We start from the raw sequence: 16,735 nt of genomic DNA on the forward strand, positions 1-16,735 counted from the left end.
CGTTGAACTTTGGATGTTTTTGCAGAGAACACTCAAAGTTATGCGTCTCCTGCGACTGGAGCAAAACCAAAACAGCACCATCTGTTCCTGTCATGTCCCACACAATCTGCTAATTAATTATTGAAGTGTTGGCTAATGTTCTGTTTCCATAAACACACTAGGAGTTACTGGATGAGCCTTCAAAAACCAACAAAGTGACTCATATGTGAAACACCATTAGATTTCACACAAAGGGCTTTTCGGGGGTTGTTTACCTGCAGGATGGTTCTCGACAGCAGTCAGGCTCGTTTTTCAGGTTCGGTCTCAGACTCTTTGTCTATGGGGGAGATCTGGGAGGTTATAGTAGTCCCTCTGCAGCAGCTTTCTAAAACCACCCTTCACTCTAAAATTTACAGCTCTATATTTCCTATAACAGATGCTCAGAATAGAAAACTAGATCTGAGTTTGGGACTTCATTGACTGCTGGTGATCTTTAATATATCATCCACTGGGCCATGCTTGCGCTGTAGTCCCTTAATTATAGCATGCCATATACTCAAAAGCTGCCGAATCCACAGACCATATGTGGTGAGAAGTGGACACTCTGATTTGTGACTATCTTACACACATTTGTGCAAAAATTTTATTTTATTAGTTTGCTGTTCAGATGTTCGGGCTGTCTTTTAAAGTTTCAGCAGAGTCTGTAAATAAGCAGCATATTTATAATGTTTTGGGGGCCGCTTCAAATCAAGTTATACTCGCCTTTAGCCTTGTCACAAGCAAAAATAGGTTTCTGGACTTTGCATTTTGGACTCAGATAAATAAACAAGATGCTGCAGAGAGAGCTACTGTCAACACATTACACCCAGAGCAATGGACTGCAAGCTGGAGGAGAGTTCTTGCAAATAATTTTGCACTGGACCGCCACCTACCTACATACCGAAAATAAAAAATTTGCAATGTTAATTACCAGTTAATCCAGAGATATTCGTGTGATCATAATCTGGCACTATCCTGTCCCCGAGCTGCCGACTGTCTTGTTTTAAATATTAAAATAAAGGATTTGCAAACATGGCTTTGTGCTGGAAGTGATGGAAATGGGTTGATGCATGTGTTTTCACTGTAAAATGTTCCTGTGAAAGTAGTGAATGGTTGTAGATTTGATATTTTATTTATTTATTTATTTTTTTTAAATTAAATGTTTTATATTTGCTGATAACTTCAGCGTGAAATCCGTTATTTTACAACAATTACTAATCATGCAGTAACCATTCTTTAATTTTCAGGACTGGTGTCGCATTGCAGACGCTCAAATTTACCCGCTGCATTTACCAGAGTAGAAATCAAAGGTTGGTGCATTTATTTTAAAACCTGCTGAAGCCGTTGGTCAATCGTCAACTGACGCGCAGCGTTCGCGGCCCCTCTCTCTTCCCACAATCCTTTGCGGCAGCTCAGCGATGCTAGCCGCTAAGCTAAAGCTGCTAGTTTAGTAGGTAATCTGTCAGCCTGGAGCTAAAAGCACGTACGCCGCTGGACTCTGCACTCTTCCGGAATACTCTCCTTTGATGGGTAACGACGGTATTTTTGTTCACTTTGTTCACAAAGACACAGGGTCCCAAGGTCGACTATGAACGTTAGTCGAGGTTTAAACGGAAAGTGAATAGTTAGCCGAAATATCAGCCACGTATTTGTCTTAATGTTACCAAGCCAGCTCTTGCTATCGTCTGCACCGCTCGACATCAATCTGCCGTGAAGCAGGGACACAGCTGTGACTGCTGTTCGCTCCGATTCATCAGCAGCTCCAATGACAATCACACTAACGTTGTCCGACTCTCGCATCTTGCTCGCAAACCAGTTGAGTTGATGTAACTTGATGGCAGATTTGGCAGCTAGCACTAGCTCGCTTAGCTCCATAATCGTGATGTGTAGCGCTAGTTAACCTACAAGTAATTGGGATAACTGAATGTGGACAGTGCACGTTAGTGGGTTAAACCGCTAACTGAAACAAATTGCTGCTGCATATTTGATAGTGCATACATAATGTCCACATGCATATATTATAGTGCGCTTAAGTTTGAAGCAACCCAACGTCCCCTGGCTAGCTGCCCAGTTATTGTTGACTAAAAGTCATTGTAACAGAGCTGTCACCCTGCAGAACAGAGAAGTACAGTTCAGGGTTGTTTCATAGTTTGCATATTAAATGACTAGGGCTGTTTGTTCTGGTCCTACCCCCCTATGAACAGATAGTATCTTTCCTGTTTGTCTCAGGAGTGCAGGACAGTAGTCACTGGTTTGCTCCATGAGGCATCGAGACAACCAAACCATTCATGCTGGTGGATGCATTCTTGCTCGGATGGTCTAAGAAATAGTCAGTTTTTTGAGGAAGTCCTTAGCTAATCTAAGTGCAAGGTTATTAACCCCACTCCCTGTTGTTATGGCTAACATAGCCCCAGCTCAGGAAGTGAGCGGATTATGATCGTGGATTTGCACACAGAGGAAAGCATGAACACATTAGTACTAAAGGGAAACACCAGACTAAGTGCCTGTGTTTCCTCCCCCCTCAGGAGTATGTTTCATTAATAGCACGTGTGTATTAGCATGTTTCATTATCTAAAATTTCCCCTAACAGCTGAAGAGGACCCTCTAATGTGATTCCGGCTTGGCGCTCGTGATCAAGGACAGACGTGCTTGCCCATGCTGCCACAGTAGATATGCGTTCACTATGCTGCTGAGAGGAGAATGACATTTGTCTCATTTTAATTCCTGGAGCTGCTTTGAGCAGAGTTGAGGCTCGATTAAAAAGCTGCTCCTCCTCCTCCTCCGAGCCAAGTTGGAGCCTGTTTCTCTTCAGCCTGCTCCTTTGCACCGCCACAGACCAGTGTGCGAACGGTCATGGTACTGGAAGCCAGTTGAGCGAACAGGGGGGGACTCGAGCCGCGCAGGAGGATTAGACTGTGCTGTGGGAGTAGGGGACTGGACGAGGAGAGCAGGCCCACGGCGACTTGCATCATCCTGCGAGGACACTAGGCTCTCTGTTTAAGGTCCCTCTGTGTGGTGCGTTTTTTATTTATTTTTTTCCTTTTCCTGCAATCTCATTGATTTGGATGGTTGAGCACAAGGGCCACTTTGAAGGAGCCCACCGGTGGCTGTGGTTTGGCCAGAGCCGTCCGACTACTTGCCAGCTATTGGTGATTTAGTACCATTCTGCACTGCTATCACCGCTGAAGCCCCCTTCGTTGTGGTCTCCAGTATGGTGAGTGGAGGCTGGAGGTATCACGGGACTGGAACTGAACAATTAATACTTATGTAGTTGGTTACATTCCATCATTTTTTTATTTCTGCACTGTGAAGGATTGCATTCCAGTTTTCAAGGACTTTTTTTTTTTTTTCTCTCTGGAAAAAGAAAAAACACCCTAGTGAAGGGCGTTTAAAAAAAAATATAAAAATTGAAATCCCGGAAAGAAGACAGGGGAGGATGAAGCTGAGGAAACAGGTGACAGTGTGCGGCGGGGCCATATTTTGTGTGGCTGTGTTCTCACTGTATCTGATGTTGGATCGTGTCCAACACGATCCTGCAAGGCGACAGAATGGCGGGAACTTTCCACGGGTAAGAATGATTGCTGTATGTTCTGCAAATACCCCTTTCTGCAGTTATTTTATTTTGTAGTTTTTAATTTTTTTCCAGGAGCTGCAACAAATGATAAATTAGCAGAAATGTCTTTAAGTTTCTAAGACCATATTGCTAATTGGTGATATTGGCACCTGAAAGACTTTAGATCTTTATTTTTAATATCATGCACAGATATACTGGAAAAAAAAAAGAATTTAAATCTCCTCCTGCCCTTTGTTATCTTTACTGAACTGTTCTTGTCTTTAAACGAAGGCTTATTTACTTGAGAAAAACATCTGTGTTTTATTATTATTTTTTTTTTTATGTGGGTTTTAGAGCCAAATCTCAGTGCTGCAGAACAGGATAGAGCAGCTGGAGCAGCTCCTGGAGGAAAACCATCAAATCATCAGCCACATAAAGGACTCTGTGATGGAGCTCACAGACACAGGAGCTGTGTCTCCCAGCGGCCACCTGCCGTTCAGAAGTGCCAATGGATCCTGGGTCCTACCTTTCGACGGCCGTCCCACTTTCCTCGCCGTCAAGCCCCAGGATTGCCAGTTTGCTGCAGGCAGCCGCAGTCAGGCTGATGTCCAGGTGAGCTGCCGCGTAGTTCGACGTAACTGTATATCCTGTAGCGTTAAAGAAAGGCAACTGGACTCATCAAAGTAGCTTCTTCAGTTCTAAAGCACTTGGTGTCGAATTGGGGTTTAAATAGGGTGGGTGTTACCCACCAGAAAGTGATGACTGAGAACCTTCCCAGACGTAACTGTATGTTCTTTCCAGTGAGCACATGTGTTTTTATTTTAGATGCTGGATGTATACTCCATTCTCAAGTTCGACAACCCTGACGGCGGTGTGTGGAAACAGGGCTTTGACATTACCTACGAGCCTGATGAGTGGGACAGCGAACCACTGCAAGTGTTTGTGGTCCCTCACTCTCACAATGATCCAGGTGAGTTGCAAGGGCTCTGTCAAGCAGTGCTGTCAGACACAAAATGGTGTTTTGTTTTTTTTTGTTTAGAAAGAATCAGGCCAGTTCCTTTAGGCCTCACCTGAGTGGGAGGCTTGTTATAAGGGATGCAGAAATCATGGCAAATTGGATTCATTCGTTCTCATCGTTATTAGCATAATGCTGACGTGATTGACGGCTTGGCCACAAACAATGGAATTAGGAAGATAGTGGCATTGAAAAACCGTCGCTATTTATAGACGGTGCTGGCTGGGATTTTATTCTGGACTGACATTTCCATTAAACTTGTTTACCGGCCTGTGCCTGCATGCTTGCTAACTTGAATCGATATGTTGACACGCCGAAGAGACCTGCGGATCTTCATTTTGAGCCGCGTTCAGTTAAACTTTGCTGCGAGAGCATTTTACGTGCGCCATTAATGGCAGGTGAAGAATCATACGGTCAGACTTCACTCGTGACACATGAAAGTAGGGCGTCCATTGGTAATTGGCTCTGTAAATGCAAAGCAGGAACTTAAGGGTTTAAGTTAAGCTTGTCAGACAATGAGTATACGAGTGAGTAATCCTGTTCTAGTTCACCGACTATTCCCGTTTAAGTGGCATTGCTTCTAATTGTTCAAAACTGCACAATCTTAAGTATGTATGACTATACTATTCTGCAGTATGTGAGCTAAATATTTGATAGCATGTTTAAAGGCTGCTATACTCTACTCTGGTGCACCTTGAAAGTGCAAAAATAAAACATTCTTCTTAGTCACTTTCTTAGAACCACTTTCTTAGGGGAACAGCTTTACTTGAATAAAATATGAGTGTTATTTTTGATCCGCTGCAGCACTTTTTCCACGGCACTGAGTCTCTTTACCTGCCCCTTTTTTTTTTTATTTTTTTTTTTTTATGTGTGTCTTTCTATCAGCCGGTTAGACGAGGGTGGGTGGGAGCGTGGCGTTCAATTTGCGGGGCACAGCATGTTTGCCGACGGTTGGTGCAGATTGCTTATATGTGTCCCGTTGTGTTGTTAGGCTGGATCAAGACTTTTGACAAGTACTTCACGGACCAGACGCAGCATATTTTAAACAACATGGTCGTGAAGCTGGCGGAGGATCCTCGCAGGAAGTTCATCTGGTCCGAGATTTCATTCTTCTCCAAATGGTGGGAAACCGCAGACGTGCACAAACAAGAAGCCATGCGCAAGTGAGTCGTGGATTTGTGAAGCACAACACATGCCCCCCCCCCCCCATCCTTTTATTTTTCTCCCGAAAAATCTGAAATAGTTGTATCTGCCGGCAGATTATGACGGCTCTAAAAATAGCCAGTTATCTGGTTAATGTGACTCTCCTTCTTTATGGCTGGATTATCCTCACCTTGCTTTCTTAATCCCCTCTTTTCAACAGGCTGATCCTGGGAGGACAGCTTGAGATTGTGACCGGCGGCTGGGTGATGACAGACGAAGCCAACGTTCACTACTTTGCCATGATAGACCAGCTCATTGAGGGACACCAGTGGCTGGAGAGAAATCTAGGTACACAGTGGACCAGAAACCATTCCTTATCCAAGCTTTATTATTTATATTCCGAGGACAGATTCCTTAATGTTTTCAGAGGCTCCAGTCTGTCTTCTTGCCTTTACACCAGTCTAAACTCCTCACTGTGCTTGATAATGAAATCTGAGCCTGCCGTCCCAAATGCAGCAGATGTAGCCTCTCTCTCTGTGGGTGATAAAATGCTTGGCGCTGCTTTCGGCACGTCCCACTGTGGAGGGTGATTTCCTAAAAAATGCATTCCTTCCTTTATCCCAGCATAAACCTGAAAACACTTGCTTTCTGCTTGCTGTTGTAGGTATAACTCCTCGCAGCGGCTGGGCGGTAGACCCTTTCGGTCACAGCGCCACCATGTCCTATATTCTGAAGAGAGCCAACCTGACCAGCATGCTCATCCAGAGGGTCCACTACTCCATCAAAAAACACTTCGCCTCCACCCGCAGTCTGGAGTTTATGTGGAGGCAGGCCTGGGGTGAGTGGACCAGAGCCAGCGATGTCATCTGATTCATGTGCTTATCTTTGTTAAGCCCATTGCAGAATGAGTCATGCCACTTGCCACGAGAGGGGGAAATTTGGAAGGACAGCTAGTGTGTAATGGCCTCAGAGGAGCTGTCTTCATTATTATCCCTAAATGAATTGGATGTCTTCCAATGATTCACTGTTCATTTGTTCTAAATGGAATAATCAGATATGTCAGATATTATCAATTTGGGATTGTTAGTTCTTGCGTGGATTCAATTCATAATTAAATTTTGTCAATTACTTTTTGCTTCTTCACGCAGTACAACTTTTAAAAGTCCCCAGAGGACGCTGTCGGCGTGAACTTAAATTGACAGCGAGATAATGAGCTCTTGTTTGTCCGTGATCACAAATATCACCCTTACTTAATCATTCCAGGCATTTTGAGGCCGCAGAGGCTGTCTGTGCCGTCCGATCGATTTCTTATTCTTTATTCTGCTTCGCCGCCTTGACAGACACCGGGTCGAACACAGACATCTTTTGCCACATGATGCCATTTTATAGCTACGACGTGCCTCACACCTGCGGGCCTGACCCGAAGATCTGCTGCCAGTTTGACTTCAAGAGGTTACCGGGAGGTCGGATCAACTGTCCCTGGAAAGTGCCACCAAAAACTGTGGTGGAGGCTAATGTGGCAGAGAGGTGAGCCTTTTATAATTGATTAACCGAGAAATTATGCTGCCTCAGTGGTCATGTCGACTGAGAGATAGACTAAGAGCTATAAAGTGCGCCCTTCAGTGCCGAGTACCATTTGTTTGTCGCGTGTTTATTTGAAAAGAAAAACAAAATCTGTATTTATCTCATGGATTCGTATCTACAGTGTTCAACATCTATTGCTTGTTTTGCAGAGGATTGGTATTCAGCCTCAAGGACACACAGCAGACTGGTCACTGTTGTTGCAACTCTGTGTTTTCTGTAATGGCCTCCTTGCAAATAAACTAAGCTTGAACCTGCGCCAAAGACAACAGCCAGAAAAGGCTGCACGAACAGAGAGGGAGACAGACACAGACTGCTGATATTCTCGCGGTCGCATTAAGCAGCTTTTAAAAGACCTCAAGAAAGTTTTCAGAGGACATTTCAGTGTAAAATAAGCCCAAGGATAATTTGACCCTCCTCTTCCCGGCGTCACAGTGATTTCCAAGAAAACTGTCTTTAAAAAGAGAAATGTCTCCACTCAGTTTTTATTTCTCCTTATTTTTCTCAATCAGGGCACAGCTGCTCCTGGATCAGTACCGTAAAAAGTCCAAACTCTACCGCAGCAAAGTGCTTCTCGTTCCTCTGGGAGACGACTTCCGCTACGACAAAGCCCTGGAGTGGGATCAGCAGTACATGAACTACCAGAAGCTGTTTGACTACATGAATTCTCATCCGGAGATGCATGTTCAAGTGAGAAAAAAATTTGTCAGCTGTCACAAATCGTAGCCAAATATGTTTTAGTTTTAGTTTTTTTTACATTGTTTTCATGCATCTTAGCGTGCAGTGTACCAGGTATTTCTGTACACAACCTTTCTTGTGAGAATGAATCTTGTTTTAACTCGCTGACAGAACAAAGAGTCTGTCGGGACTTGATGTTTGGCTCAGAACATGCCATGTAAAATGAAAGCCCCATGCATTAAAATGAACGACTGTATTTCTTCTAACAGCAGCGTTATTTCTTTTAACTGCGTGTCATCTGACACCTCCTTAGGCTCAGTTTGGGACTCTCACCGACTACTTCAACGCCGTGTACAAAGCCCACGGAGTGGCCCAGGGTTCCAGGCCTGCTGACTTCCCTGTGCTTAGCGGGGATTTCTTTGCCTACGCAGACCGCGAGGACCACTACTGGACTGGTTATTTCACCTCCCGGCCCTTTTACAAGAGCCTGGACCGCGTGATTGAGTCGCATCTCAGGTGGGTAAAATTAAAACACAGCTCTACGACAAAATCTGAAAGAAGCAGACAAAACAAGGATTGGGCTCTTCTTTTGAATCCAGATGGGGAAATGTCTGGATGAAACTGTTTAGCTTAACAAGTGCAGTGGTCTTATTATAGTCTATCAATGTGAACACATCTAAAGCTCAGACTAATATGTCTTACTTTAAAGCTCTCGTTAATGATAACCCTTTGTCACTGTCCTTCAGGGGGGCAGAGATCCTCTACAGCCTGGCGGTTGCAAATGCTCGTCATGCGGGCATGGAAGGACGCTACCCAGTCTCAGACTATGCCCTGCTAGTGGACGCGAGGCGGTCGGTCGGCCTCTTCCAGCACCACGATGCGATTACTGGCACGGCGAAAGAGAACGTTGTCATTGATTACGGCACAAAGTAAGAATCTGAGGGTTTAGGTTTAGATCTTTAGCTGAAACCTTGTGTTTGTGTGTGTTCAATACGTCGAAGCAAAATAACAAGTTGTCTCTGTTTGTTCTTCCTCCCCAGATTACTGCGTTCACTCATTGGTCTGAAGAGAGTTATCATCAATGCTGCTCATTTCCTGGTGATGAAAAACAAAGAGTTTTATCGCTTTTACCAGACGGAGCCCTTCCTGGAGACGGTGAGAGGAAACGTGGCGGGGCCGCACTTATCATAAAAAAGATTAAAAAAACAACAAACTTGCAGGTTTTTCTTTTTGTCTTACAGAGTGTTCACTGTGTTTATATTTTCCTTTCTACAGGATGACAGGCGCGCTACTCAAGACTCTCTGCCTCAGCGCACTTTAATCGAGCTGGACTCAGCAGGGCCGAGGTATTATCTCCATCCCCACGCTTCTTTCATCTCCTCCGCCTCCTCCCGCAGACGCTCCCGACACCATCCTGTGCTTACAATTGCTTTTTCCTCCTCTACCACCTCTAGGTACCTGGTTCTCTTCAACCCCGTCGAGCAGGAGCGGCTGTGCGCCGTGACCGTGTTAGTCAACACGGTCAGGGTGCGGGTGCTCACCGAAGATGGACAGACGCTCCCCGTGCAGCTGAGCGCTCAGTGGAGCTCCGCTAGTCAAATGAGTGCGGAGGTATTTGAGGTAAGAAGCCAAATTCAATGCGCTGCTGTTTTTTCACGGTGGCATTTCTGTCTCCAAGTGTGTGCTGGATCTGCTCACACACTCACAAGCATTTTGACACTCTCACAACCTTAAAGTCATTACGGTTAAGTCGGACGAGAACTTAACGAGTTAAATCCTTTAACGACCGGCTAAGAGAGCTTGATACTTGCACATGAGACGGACGTTTGTAGCTCTTATATAAAGGGGAAGTGCACTTATCTTCATACATAAACAAATACTTGTTGGTCCTGCACATTTATAGGAGTGCAATGTTAATGTTGACTTGTGCAATCAAGTCCGCTGCAGCTCGCTTGGTAGGTGGTGAGCAAGACAAAGTACCAGGGTGAACGCTGTCAGAGAAAAGCCAAGAAGTAAAAAAAATAAATAAGTAATAAATTGCTGCAGTTTTCTCTTTTTAATTTACATATATTTACATGTATTTATATGTATTTTTCTATACTCGAAAAAGAAAAGAAAATCACCTCATAACATATTGAATCTGCAGTTGTCAAAACATTTGCTTCACTCTCCGCTCATAGTAATGCATTGAAATATAACAGAGGACGGTCTAATTAACGTCCTCTCCCATCACGTTTTAATTACAGCGCTGTTGCTTAAAGTGTAAAATGCTTTCAACTTTTTAATGAGCGCCGCGTGGTCGACACTCGCCGCTCCAATTAACGGCGAAGATGGAGCCGGCGCTTTTTGAAGCTCTTTGTTAAAAAAAAACGTTCTTCCACCGTCTGTCCAGGCGACGTTCATGGTCCGCCTGCCGCCTCTTGGCCTGGCCGTTTTCCACCTCTACGACTCCCCGGACTCGCCCATGACTCTCCGCTCGGACACCTTGCTCAGGCTGTCCGGTCGGGGCGTCACGGCCCGGGCCACCGACCCGCTTCCCGTCCGCTCTCAGCAGGCCGACTCCCAGACCTTCTACATCAGCAGTCAGTCCCTGACGCTGGGCTTCTCTGGAACCACTGGCCTGCTGGAGGTTTGAAATACTTCTGTTGACTTCATATCTTAAGATATAATTTGCTAATTTGTTTTTATGGTTTTTTTTAAGGAGGAAGCCATGACCTTGATTTCTTATCAAACTCTGGCTGTTTGATCAAAGTGAACATGGCATGTCTGCTTGCTGCTCAGACTGACTTTCATCTTTTCTCTAATTTGATTTTTTTGATTTATTATTTTTTTAAATGCTCTATCTCCCTCTGTATTTCTTTCATCTGCAGAGCATCAAGCGCAGAGACGATCCTCAAGAAGTGAAGGTTCAGATGCAATTCATGGTGTACGGCACTCGTCCCTCTAAAGACAAAAGCGGGGCTTACCTCTTTCTGCCGGATGGAAAAGCAAAGGTATATCTCAGATGTTTACTTGCCTCTCGAGAGGCTTTGATTGAGTCTCTTGTTGTCATATCATGCTGGCAGCAGGAGCGGAGGCAGACTGGGTGCTGATTCATCTTCTCTCGGGTTTGACAACAACAAAAGGGGCTTCGTTGTCACGCCGCATCGAGGAGTCGCTTCTTCCGCCGGCGACTCCGTTCGCTTTTCCCGTCGCTCTTCCTCTCCGTTTGTCACTCTTTGCGTCTCTTCCTGCTTTCAGCCCTACAACCAGAAGGAGCCACCTGTAGTGCGCGTCGTTGAAGGGCCTCTCTTCTCCGAGGTGGTGGCTCACTACCAGCACTTCCAGCAGACTGTCCGCTTACACAATGTGCCAGGTAGTAAACACGCAAAACTGCACAATGGAATCAGTTCAAATTGACTTTGGCTGAGACTTTTTTTTTATGTTTAAAGACACCAGATGGTGCAATACAACACGGGGCCAATATGTTTAGCAAAATGACAATTTTTTTCCCCCCTGCTCTCTGTTGCCAACTATTATTTTTTTAATGCATGAATGAGGACGCCTGTACTCCTTAAATTTAACGAGTTTGGTTCTGGATATGTCTCTCTTTCCAGGGGTGGATGGTTTATCTATAGACTTCACCACCATGGTGGACATCAGAGATCAGACCAATAAGGAGCTGGCCATGCGTCTGGTCACGGACATCGAGAGTGGGGACGTCTTCTACACAGACCTCAACGGCTTCCAAGTCAGTCGCACCCTGAGCAGAAAAGACGAGAATCGTTTCTTCACATGCTGTGAGAATAGAACATCGTGAAACTCTGATTAAACGCTTGACATGTCGCGTCATCCTTTCTTGTAGATGCAGCCTCGTCGACACTATCTGAAGCTTCCCTTGCAGGCCAACTTCTATCCCATGCCCAGCCAGGCGTACATCCAGGACAGCAACCACCGCCTCACGCTGCACACGGCTCAGTCTCTCGGTGTCAGCAGCCTGGAGAGCGGTCTGTGTCTTATTACAGTTTATATTATGTCGTGCCATTTTTCTTCGTTTTCATTTTTTTAATGGAAGTTACCCTTGGCAGACGCTGTATTTTTCTTAGTTTACTGTCTCTTGCCTTTTATGCAACAGCACTGAAGCACTTATCTCTTCCTCAAGAGAGCAAAACAGTTCATAACCTCGTGTTAGTGTACGGCGCTAATCCTTTTATCATCATTTCCCCAATAACGGAGGCGTTCGTAAGTGACGGATAGCTCCGAGTGTTCGTGTTTATCGATTGATCGTCTGAAAGCTCAATACGCGGGCTTTGCGTTTTAAAGCTGTTGTCCCTCGCTCCTCGCCCTCTCAGGCCAGCTGGAGGTGATAATGGACCGGCGGCTGATGCAGGATGATAATCGGGGCCTGGGTCAAGGCCTGAAAGACAACAAGAAGACGGCCAACCGTTTCCGGCTGCTGCTGGAGAGGAGGTCCACGGGCAACAAGGTCGGTAGAGTGACGGCCACGCGAACGCTCCTGAAATTCCAGCACGTCACATCTGACGTTGCATGACTCTATGAGAGGCTGTTCAGTGTAGCACATATTTGTTCTTCATTCTGTGTCATCCATAACACCTTTCTTCATATTCCTTCTTTTGTTCACTACTCATTACCACCCCATCTGTCTGTTTGGTCTCCTCCCAACTCTAATTTTGTTTTCCTTCTTTTTTTTCTTTCCCCCTCCCCGCCACTCCATTACCTTCAGCGCGGTGGCTTCTTTGCCAAACTCTCGTCCTTGTTTCATTCTTTCGTCTCTCGAATGTTGAGAGGCGGGGTCCACGAGGTAACGTCGCCTTGGCAACAGCGAGGATGCTCGTTAGCCCGCCATCATAGCCGCGTAGTTGTAGCTCCAGTCCCGAGTGGGCTCTGTTTGCTTTCCCTCCCTACCTCGTAGACCTAGCCGGCCCGATTCATCTTAATGACGGCACCATTGAAAGAAACTAATTTTTATAATTAATCAAGTAAACGAATACACATTGGCAGAGAGCTGAGGGCACCGGCTGCAGTTTTATCATCCAGCTCGGTATTAAAACTGCTGACGGTACTTGAGATGAAGTAACGCTGCCACGAAACATAATATTTGACATACTTCATGCTCTCCATTTGAAACGTGCCATGATTATTAGTTCTGTCTGCCCAGATTGGACTTAGATAAATATGACCTCCTCTGACAAAGTAATTAGAGCCCGTTGCTCGTGTAGTAGCATCTTTTAGAGGTGAGTCATTGATGTTGTCTTTTACCGCAGCTGTTTTAAATCCACCTCTGCCCTCCTCCAGATGATGGACAGCGCCACGACCAGCTTCCCGTCTATACTCGGCCACATGACCAACGCCTTCCTGAACCACGACGTCTTGGCGCTGCCCGTCCTGCCCAAGAGACGCGGCATCCCTCCTCTTCAGACCTTCGCCCCCCTCAAGTCCATCCTTCCCTGTGACTTCCACCTGCTGAACCTGCGCAGCATCCAGAGCCAGGTAACGAAACATGAAAAAAAAACGCGCAAATCTTAGCTTTAGCTCCTCCATGTGTTGACTTCTTTTTTTTGTTTTTGTGTGAGAGCAGCAGGACCCTCAGTCTCCGTCTCCGTACACAGCCTTGATTCTTCACCGCCTGGCGCTGGACTGCGGCCTCGAGGCTCAGAACCTCGGCTTCAACTGCACCACTACACAAGGACAGGTTAGAGACAAAGAACAGGAGATCTGTCTGCTACTGTATAAAAACCTCTACTTTATTATCCTTCTCTCCCCTACATTTAATACACTACATCTTTGCCTTTAAAGGTTATGAAACACCAAGCCGTTAGACCCATGTTGGCAGCTTTTTAGGCTATTCAGTGTTTTGAATCCACAGTGACACGATCATCGGGAATTAATAGCCTGTAGAACAACTGATCAGCATGATTCAATAGAGGCCAGCTCTGTCTGACGCTCTTCCTTAGCCTCGCAGCTAATAGGAGCTCTTCACTTAGCCTTTTTGAATGACGAATACAGACCACTGTCTTCTGTTCCTCTGCAGCTGAGCGTATCGGGACTGTTCAAGAACCTGGACCTGCAGCTGCTCCAGCCCATGTCTCTGACCCTGATGCACTCCGGTGCGCCGCTGGCCAACGACACCACCCTCAGCCTGGATCCCATGGAGATCTCCGCCTTCAAGCTCAAACTGCGCTAAGAGCCGTCCAAACTAAAAAAAAAAAAGCAATAAAAAAAAGCACCAGACTCCACGGACCAACAACCGGCCCCGCGCCGGCCGCAGACTGGCAGCAGAGGGGTCTGGGTCTCTCTGTTTTTGTTAAGCAGAACCACACACACATACACACAAGAATCCACACGGAGGCGAGGTCCACTGTAACGGGACTCACTGCACAGCAGGGGGCAGGCCATAGCTGTTACTGTGGACGACTCGGGCGAACAACGCAGCTGTTCCTAAAAGAGAAAGACGTCAGAATCGCTCATCAGACACAACCTGGTTTGTCTCTGCAAAGGAAAATGAAATTTAGTTCTGCTTTGTAAGGACCTGTGTCTGTTTTCTATCTTCGCTCCATCCTAGACTGAGCTACTGAATGTAAATATCCCAAATGACGGGAGCCGGGGACTGGTGCCACATCAGAGTGCAATTTATGAAGCTTTATTTGGTGTATGGGTTTTTACATTTATTTTACATTCTTTTTTTTTTTTTTTTTATCAGTCGAATGTGACTGCAGTTTATTTTTTATTTTTTGACAGACTCGAATGCAGCAAACAGAATGTGTGGTCTCTTCATCTCAACCCGCCTGGAGACCCGAGCTGTGTTGGTCACTATGCGACGATAAAAGCGTGATCATTAATCATACCGGATGACTGTTTTACCTTCTGTCCGCCGTTCTTCTCTTGTAGATAGTCGGAGACTTTCTTTCCCTCACTTCTTTTGTCCCCCACCTCCCTCCCTGAGCTTCCTCTTTGCTGAGATAACCGTGGAAGGTCAAAGCTCCCGTCGGTCATTCCTTGCGCTTGTACCTCACTGTCGAGCGGATGTGTTCGTGAACCATGCTGTATGCAGTAGAAGACTAGGCAAAGACTATACCTCATATATACACACCATACAGCAGATATCTGTGTGTCTGTAGAGTACGTTTATGTCGATACTTGAGGGGGGTTTCTGGGGGCGTGTTGAGGCTACAGCGTGTACTATCAGGGACGGTTCATCGTGCTTTTCATCGATGAATGGGGGCGTCTGTGTCCAGAGGTGGGTCGTACCATGGCAAGAAAAGGGTGCATGTGTACCTTAAATTAAAGAGCCAGTTCACTCAAAATCACAAAAAAAGTATGCAAAGTCTTAAAAGATGGTGTAAACTTTGTTTGCACAGTAACAAATTTAAAAAAATAAAACTTGGGACTTGTGGCCATGCATTCTGTTGATTTTGAGAAGCAGTTTGTGGCTCCTGTCATGTTGTTTTTATTGACTAGTCTATAAAATGACGGTCAAAATGACCAAATCCCAGTAATATTAACATTTAGAAAGAGCGCGGGATACTCACGTTTAGTATTTGACATTTTTTCTTAATAAATTGACAAAACAATAGCAATTAAAGCCATTAATTGGTCCCAAAAAAGATCGTCTCTGAGGTACCTGCCACTGAAACCGAAGCAATGAAGCTAAACAGTAAAATCTGTATCATTTAAATTGATAAAATTCTTCCAGAAAATGTGAAGATTGTGTGCCAAATCCATACTACATGATAATTTAATTTCAATATGTACTGTATTTATACTGGAAATGTGACAAAATTAAGTCTTAAAGTCAGTTTTTCTACAACATGAATTGTTATCAAGGGCTTTGCTGATTTACACAGGAAGCTGGACAAAAATAAGAGCTGGTTGGCGATAAAACAGACAAACACTGTTGTATTGAAGTCCTACAGATGCAGGTTGATTGCCTTAAAATGGTAATAAACCTGTAAACTGTGCTTATTTCTTGATTGGGAAGATCAGTATATGTACTCGATACTAGTGGATTCAAGTGAAGTTTTGTTTTGTGTGTAATTTGGGTGAACTGACCCTTTAGAAGTGATCAGACTGTGCACAGGGAGCCTCGACTCAGAAGAAAATAAGTTTCAAATGAGCAGCAGCTTTTTTTTTTTTTCTCCACCTCCACAGTGCTTTTTATCCCGGAGCCGTCTTTTTACAACGGCCCGTGGAGGATGCGATCATCTATGTCTAAAGACGAGGCCTACCACCTGTGTCACTTTTATACCTTACAGCCGTCTCGGCCTTGCCCCACTGGGTCCCAGAGCTTCGTCTTCATTTTTCCACCTGAGATCTGCTGCTGCTTTGTGTACCTCCCCTCCTCAGACTTGATTGTTCAACACTCTCTGCTATGCCCCCCCTCCCCCACCAGCTGTGGTTAACATTTCTGTCAGACCAGACTTCATCTTGAATTGCACTTTCCACCCCTCCCCCCCTCTGGCGTCTTGTCACAGCCTCCTCTCCCTGCTGTTTGGACGTGCGTCTGACTTTTTGTAGAAAAATGTCTCCTTTCGTTTTTGCTTTTTTTTAAAATGTGAAATCCATCGTAGCGCTGTTTTCGTTTGTTCAGAGGTAATAATATATGAAGGCTCTTCTGCTTCTTGTGATTCACGATGGATTAAAGCCGCAGGAGAGATGGGACGTGAATAAAGACTTAAAAACTTAAAACTGTCCTCTTAAAAAGCCTCTCATTATCTTGTATTCATTTTCATGTTTTTCTGATTTTTTTT

At 45.2% G+C, this 16,735-nt stretch overlaps 1 protein-coding gene across 2 annotated transcripts; it reads left to right on the forward strand.

Moving 5' to 3' along the window:
* Window positions 1-1,471: 1,471 nt before the first annotated feature.
* On the forward strand, window positions 1,472-16,664 carry man2a2 (mannosidase, alpha, class 2A, member 2). 2 transcript variants are annotated; one of them, XM_084555204.1, is made up of 23 exons: window positions 1,472-1,548; window positions 2,609-3,586; window positions 3,926-4,183; window positions 4,397-4,541; window positions 5,578-5,749; window positions 5,950-6,077; window positions 6,394-6,567; window positions 7,070-7,256; window positions 7,823-8,000; window positions 8,302-8,504; window positions 8,735-8,917; window positions 9,029-9,143; window positions 9,264-9,334; window positions 9,443-9,608; window positions 10,381-10,617; window positions 10,859-10,981; window positions 11,229-11,343; window positions 11,585-11,718; window positions 11,833-11,974; window positions 12,320-12,453; window positions 13,284-13,478; window positions 13,567-13,680; window positions 14,020-16,664. In XM_084555204.1, the coding sequence occupies exons 2-23, from the start codon at window positions 3,455-3,457 to the stop codon at window positions 14,170-14,172; spliced, it is 3,459 nt and encodes a 1,152-aa protein (XP_084411330.1). In that variant the 5' UTR covers window positions 1,472-1,548; window positions 2,609-3,454; the 3' UTR covers window positions 14,173-16,664. The 2 variants fall into 2 exon arrangements, with proteins under 2 accessions (XP_084411330.1, XP_084411329.1); XM_084555203.1 differs by having other exon boundaries at window positions 9,264-9,608.
* Window positions 16,665-16,735: the final 71 nt, after the last annotated feature.

This window comes from Chelon labrosus (assembly GCF_963514085.1).
Source record: "Chelon labrosus genome assembly, chromosome: 11".
Taxonomy (NCBI): Eukaryota; Metazoa; Chordata; class Actinopteri; order Mugiliformes; family Mugilidae; genus Chelon; species Chelon labrosus.